The 7,014-nt window shown below is 26.6% G+C and overlaps 1 protein-coding gene across 1 annotated transcript; it reads left to right on the forward strand.

Moving 5' to 3' along the window:
* The first annotated feature begins 126 nt into the window (after positions 1–126).
* LOC126839222 (protein TFG-like) lies at positions 127–5,424 on the forward strand. The gene is made up of 6 exons (XM_050574374.1): positions 127–356; positions 659–800; positions 1,513–1,758; positions 2,816–2,944; positions 4,419–4,571; positions 4,990–5,424. Exons 1-6 carry the CDS (start codon positions 297–299, stop codon positions 5,205–5,207), a joined length of 948 nt encoding a protein of 315 aa, XP_050430331.1. The 5' UTR covers positions 127–296; the 3' UTR covers positions 5,208–5,424.
* The last annotated feature ends 1,590 nt before the right edge of the window (positions 5,425–7,014 follow it).

Genomic DNA, 7,014 nt, shown 5'->3' on the forward strand with positions numbered 1-7,014 from the left:
ACCGTACTATTGTCAGCAGTCAGTTGTTTCAGTAGATTGACTATTGATAATACTAATAAAAAGACGTACTCCATAATTTATTATTTTTCTCGATTCCATCAATTTATTTAGTTAGAGTATTTATTATCTACCATCTATTATAATTTTAAACTAAACTAAAATTTTAATTTGTACATTTAATTATCTAGAATTCCTAGGCGTTATTTAAAAAAACAAACGCATTTATAGGAATTTTTTTATGATTTATACATTTATATAGTTATTTTGTAGAAATATATAGTATTTACTTAATTAATATGGAATCAGATAAGTCTGCGTTTCAACCTATAGATTTAGTTGGCAAAGTTATAATAAAAGTAAGTGCATTTTCTATTCTAATAACTGTAGTGGTAGTTATTGATTACGAAGTGTCAAAGTACAAAGTTATTATAATAGCCATCAAAAATAATAATGGACACTGCCTCACTTAGTTATGAAAATAATAGTAATAGTAAAAACTAAAATGTTATAGTTGACTTGGCTGTTAAGTATTGCATTTTATACATGATTTATTTTTTACAAGTCAAAAATTGTTTATACAATACATTAAACATGTTGGTCGTATCATTTTTACAATTATTATAATTATGTTAATAATTAATAACTTTTGTGGTGTTAGGTTCAGTTAGGTGATGATATAAGAAAAGTATTGATTCATAATGAATCAATTACCTACGATGAATTACTGTTGATGATGCAGCGCATATTTAACGGTAAACTAACAGCTAATGATGATCTTACTATCAAGTATAAAGATGAAGGTAAAATTAAATTTCATAATTTGTAGACTATGAATATAAATGTTTTGTATTGAATGCCTACTTTAGCTTGTAAGTTTATATGATATAAGGTTTACAATATCTTCATTTTAAATACTTAAAAGGAAAGGACATTTGATAAAATATAAATATTTTACTCATGTTGAGTGCTAATAAAGTAAAATCTATCTTTAATATTATAGTATTTAGACTAGCATATACCAGTATTGTAGTATTTATTTAATAAAATAATATAAGTAATGTATTATAATAAATTAATATTATTAATATTTTTAATAGTTAATATTGTTATTTAATAATTAATGCATGTAAACTTTCCTTTTGTTTAAGTTTATTGTTAAATAGTTTTTTAAACGTTGACATTGAAATGTTGGTCATGTTTAAAGATAATTTTACTAATACCACTTAATTATTACATTTTCTGTATGAATTAGGTACTCATTAGTCATGATTGTATTTTTTGTTTTTTGTTTTTATTGTTATTTTATTATTGTGTTGTCTAACATGAGCGTTTCAAATTATTCAAAATAAAGATAAGCTTTTGTAATGATCTTATAAAAGTATTAATTAAAGCCAATCCCGTAAAGTTTAAACGCTATTATTTTTGATCATATTAATTGTAGTTTAAGAAAATATTTTGAAACAAACTTATCTATTATTAAAACAATGTGTTTAACTTTATTTGTTTGTATAGATGGAGATTTAATTACTGTGTTTGATAGCCAAGACTTATCATTTGCTCTTCAGACTAGCAGGGTATTAAAATTACAAGTATTTATGAATAATTTGTGTTTAAAAGAACGACCAACTCCAATATTTAACAATGAAGATTTTAAGAAACAATTACGTCATATCAGGAATGCAGTGACATTGTTATTAGATACTATTGATGATAATCCTGAAGTTAGAAATAATAATACCGAAACTCCAAATCAGATAGGTATGTACAAGTACTTTTAAATTGTAATTAGCGGTTGTATTAAAATGTTTTAGACACAAGCCTTACCTAACCATTTGCAATATCATGATGTTATCAAAACTTAATGTGATCCCTGGCAGTTTAGGATGCATGTTTATAGGAATAAATTGCGAGTGTAAAGTTCAGGCTATCGTTTTCATAATAAACACTACTAAAATAAACAAACCGTATATTGTATATGGGGTTTTAAGATATTTATGTTTAACATAAATATGAACATTAACTAGTGCAAATTATAAAATGTATGGTCGTTAATAATTTATTAATTCATCATACCTATTATATGAGCATAGAAAACTTGGCATGAGTGAATAATTTAATTAATAGTCAGTCATTAATAATATTATACACAATAGTATATAATTTGAGTTATCACTCTTAATACAAAATTGTATCTTCTTTTGTAACCTCCTCAATAATTTAAACTATGCGTTTATCTGTACCTATTTATGGTTTTATTGGTGTGCTTTCTTCTAACAACAACAGATTGTAGTAAACATCTCAACCATCATGATTTATTTTTAATGTGTTAAATGACTAAATTGTTGGTCGTTTGCTCTTATTGTTATATTAAAACTGTGATTAGCAACTTAACTATATAAAACAATTACATATTACCATTTCATCTAAAATATTATTACAACACGATTCAATTATCAATATAATAACTAAAACCTATTAAAAAAACCATCTGATGACTAAGTACTTATTTAAAATTGGAACTGACCTAGGTTCAGAATTTAGTTGGCTTTATCGTTTTCTTTGTTACCTATATGGGTACTATAAGAATGCATAATTACAAATAAATAATTTTAAAAAACTAAGCACTGTGGAGTTTGGAGCATAGTGATGTCAGTGTAGTCACAGGAATTATTATAAATGAAGATGATGAAATCACAAAAGGGCATACATAAAACCGCCAACACCCAAATGTCTAGTTCTGCTATTATATAATAAGTTGAAAACAATTTATTTAAATTTAATTTAATCACTTTTTAAAAATTGTTTTTGATTTTAGGGCAAGAGGAGCCAAAGGTTTTGCCTCAACAGCCACCATCTAATAATGGTGTTGCTAAGGAGTTTGATCCTCTCCGTAGCTCACAGGATGAAAAACCAAAATCCCCTCAACCAGTACTGCAAGTTAAATGTAATTTTCCACATAATTATTTTAATAACATAATGTAGGTAACGTAGGTGCAAGTAAAAATATGTATAGGGTTTTAAGAAATTTATGTTAAACCTAATTTATTAATAATGTACTAACATTTTGAAAAAATTACTTTTTTTTTTGTGGCGGAGTGAGATAAGGCGGCAGTGTATCAACACATGAATGTTGGTTTGAATCTCAACCACTAGCGGTTTGTTCATCCAGCCGGGCAACTGTCTGGGGGAAAAAATGGCCTCCTGCACTTCTCTCTGGGGTCAACTTATTTGGTAGCGTTAGGTCGGCAGCCAGCTATAAGCCTAAAAAAGCCAAATCTAAACCGTCTAAGCCCTCATTGGTGGGAATAATGGACATTAAACATAAAAGAAAGAGTAAATTTATTGTTCTTAAGTAATGACTCAAAACTGGTTATCGGCCAGTCAAAATTTCAACAAATATTCTTAATTTAAATAACTTATTAAATCCCTCCTCCCCTAAATGTGGCTTCTGAAAAAACATTTTTTTCAAATATTATGGATTGATAAAAATCAATAATGTTTTAAAAGTATAATGTTAAAAAATCAGATTTAACATGAAATTCTGATAGCCTGTTTACAAGATGAGTGGTTAATATAAGAAACTCATTTTTCTAAAGATAATTTTATAGTATTTCTCTTAAAAAATATTTAGTAGGTTAAGCCTCAAGGATATTTCTTCAAAACCTCTCTCTATACCAAGATGTTTTTGTAATGTTATACTCATTTTATATTACTAATGAGGTAGGTTTATATTACTTATCAGGTTTTAGGCGGATACTGGTATCCGCCATGGCTTGGGAGGATTAAACTACAACGGACACCCACGGCTGCTGTGGCCCCCGAACCTATTAACTTACTTTTAAATATTTTAACATTTACCTCATTTTATTTTTTGATTGTTGTATCAACACTTTGAAACATAAGTGGAAATTTACATAATTAAATTATAAAATCAAGATTATTCTACTTAACACTAAACTTGGTTAATTTCCAATTCTGAAATTTTATTTTACACATTCATAACAATATTCAAAAAAAAAAAAAAAAGGGGTTACTACACTATTTTTATTTTGTTATTATTGTCTCTTTCACATGGTTTATTTTATAGATGTTTATGATTTGGGTATTGTGTATACCTTTGTGGGTAGCAGGCATCTAAACATCCATAATGGTATTTTTGACGGGAATTGAAATAATAACACAAGAATCTCTGTGTAAAATAGTGTAAAAGGCACATATAGTTCTCATTACTAAAATTTAGAATTTTTGTGCAGAAGCAATTTTCCAGATTTAAGTTGCACATTTTATGTATGCTCCAAACCAAAATTATGTGTTGATCAGTTGATATAAATCTAACAATAAAAAATCTCAGTGAATTGATAAGAAAATGTTGTATAAGAAAATGTTCAGTTAAGCTTGTTTTCATGACTAATTTTCAGCTGAACCCTCTCATGAGAATATGTCAACCCCACAGCCTCAATGTCATACACCACCTGTTCAGCAATGCCAGATTCAAAATACTTATAATGGACAATCTCAAGGTGCCATTAATCAACATAATCCATACTCAGGTGGACAAGTACCTCAACAAGGTATATTCCTTTAATCATAATATTTTATTGTTAGTATTAATATAACATTTTATGCAGTAAAATATTAATTTGTTTTATTCATCAAAACATTTTAATTTAAAATGTTATGTTACATCTTTTTATTTATTTTAAGAATCTATAATTAATAATTATAATTTTGCTTATATGCATGTTTCTTAAAAAAATTGTCTTATAAATTAGTTGTAATTAATTGTTCTATACCAATCTATTTGAAGAACTTATTAACAACAATCTTGAAAAGACATCATACAGCCTTCTTTGAGTTTAAAAATCACCAATTTAAATGATAATTTAATTATAAATACTTATAATTTAGTATTTAACCAAAACCTAGTGTATTACTTTTATTGATTTCCCGAAAACAAATAAGTATTAAATTAGAATTATTTACTTACAGGATCACAAGATAAATGGACACCTTACCCACCAACTGCAATGCGTGTGTCTTACCCAAATCAAAATTTTTATGGATATCCCCAACAGTTACCTGGGTATAGTCAGATACCACCACCAATAAAACCCCAAACAGGTAATCCACCTGTACATTCAGTGTATTATCCAATTAGTACAACATCTAATACACAATATACTACCAATCAATATCCTGGACAGTAAAAAAAACCAAATACATTTATAAACTAATGTACTTACCAATTTAATGTTCAAATAATTAGAGCAAGTGTTTTTATATAACAAGGTTATATTAAAAGGAAATTATGTAGGAAACAAGTAGAAAGAACAACAAATATGAATTTTAAAGTGTCATTTTAATTTTTCTTATTTATTCTTATATTTTAATACGAAAAGTTACTTCAATAAAAAGGTACTGTTTATAATTACTATTTATTTATAAATTATACATAATATAGTACATTATTTATTTTATTATATTAATATAAATAATATTTTAGTTTATTTATTTAAATAATTATTTTTCTGTTATAACTTATAATATATTGAAAATCATGTATTGTAATCAAGTCTTGCACTTTCTCCAGCCCAAGAATTAATTGAATGATTTTTGTAGTAATGTAATTCCTTGAAACTATGTCTCTGATGTTTAATTTAATTGAAAACCATTTATTATGTAATAGAGTCCATACACATTGGCGTATTGGACATTTCTTCTATTTTTTGTTATAAGTTTCTTGTTTTTATTTAAATTGTATTTTTATAACCAAGTATATATAAAAAAAAATATATATTAAACCTAAAGTTTTTTAATGCAGTGTTAGTAGAAACCACTTGTATCATTTAAATTTTCTACTGTGGATATTAATTGTTTTGAGATAAATAAAGTAAGTGTATGTAAATAAACGTATTATTTCAGACTTGTTTATTTTTATGTTATGTACAAAGCAGCAAAAATTAATTTAAACAGGGGCATAATGTGGTACACTGGATAGCAAGAGCAGTTTAATAAAATTATAAAAAAAAGTACGTAAAAGTCAGTCTAATAAAAAAAAAGCCAAGTACAGTTGGGCGTAGTGGGGACGGCGAGGTTACTGATCTACAGGAATTATTATAACCAAAAATGATAAAATCACTTTTAAATAAATGCCTCGATGCGAATCTGAAGTTCAAACCAGTAAACTTTGTATGAAAAAGCGCAAGAAAGAAATTCCACCCCTTCTAGGAGAAAGGATGTATGATAACTGTTTAGGTTGTCAACGTTTGTCGGTAGTACTATTTCTTAATTATATTCAATACAAATTTGGAACTAATTGGACTATTTTGAAAAAAGATGAGGATCATTGCAATTTTAATTTAAAAAAGTTTACATTTTTTGGGTGTTTTCTCGATTTTGAAGGGGAAGGGATGAACTGTTTAAATTTTTGGTCTAAAAAAATTACCTTACACTTACGATTTCTGATCTTAAGAGCTGCTACACAAAAAATCGGTTTAGTGGCTTAAAATATATGATAGGTACAGACACCAAAATAAAAAAACACATTGTAAAAATACAATATCTTCTCAGCTATCGCATCAATGCCAAAAGGTTAATTCTAAGAGAATCAAAATTTGTTAACCAAACACTTCTTGTGTTGACAAATTAGAACTCATTAATAACTCAGATTATTGGGTACAAATTAAACTTCCACAGTACTTGCTGTGTTATTAGTGAAAATTGTGGTTGTTCATCAATATTTCAGTCCTTTCTGTAATAATTCATAATAATTGTAAAATCTCAGTCGTTTTCAATAAATAATTAAAATCAATATTATTTACCACAGTTAATTTCTATGAAGGAAATTTTGTTACTGTAGTATCAACCATAGCAGGAGAAAAACAATTTTTTTAAATTCTAGTTAGAGAAAAAAAAAACTCACTCCAAATTTAGTTTTTTTTGTTGAACGAGCCAAATACTAAAATACATAACCGATATTGCAAAATAAAATAATTAAAGATTTCCTTTACAAAA

The sequence above is a fragment of the Adelges cooleyi genome, unplaced genomic scaffold (assembly GCF_023614345.1).
Source record: "Adelges cooleyi isolate 19-005CV unplaced genomic scaffold, UGA_ACOO_1.1 ACOO_flye_CR_arks_rails_tigmint_CR_PRNA_30, whole genome shotgun sequence".
In the NCBI taxonomy this organism is placed as follows: Eukaryota; Metazoa; Arthropoda; class Insecta; order Hemiptera; family Adelgidae; genus Adelges; species Adelges cooleyi.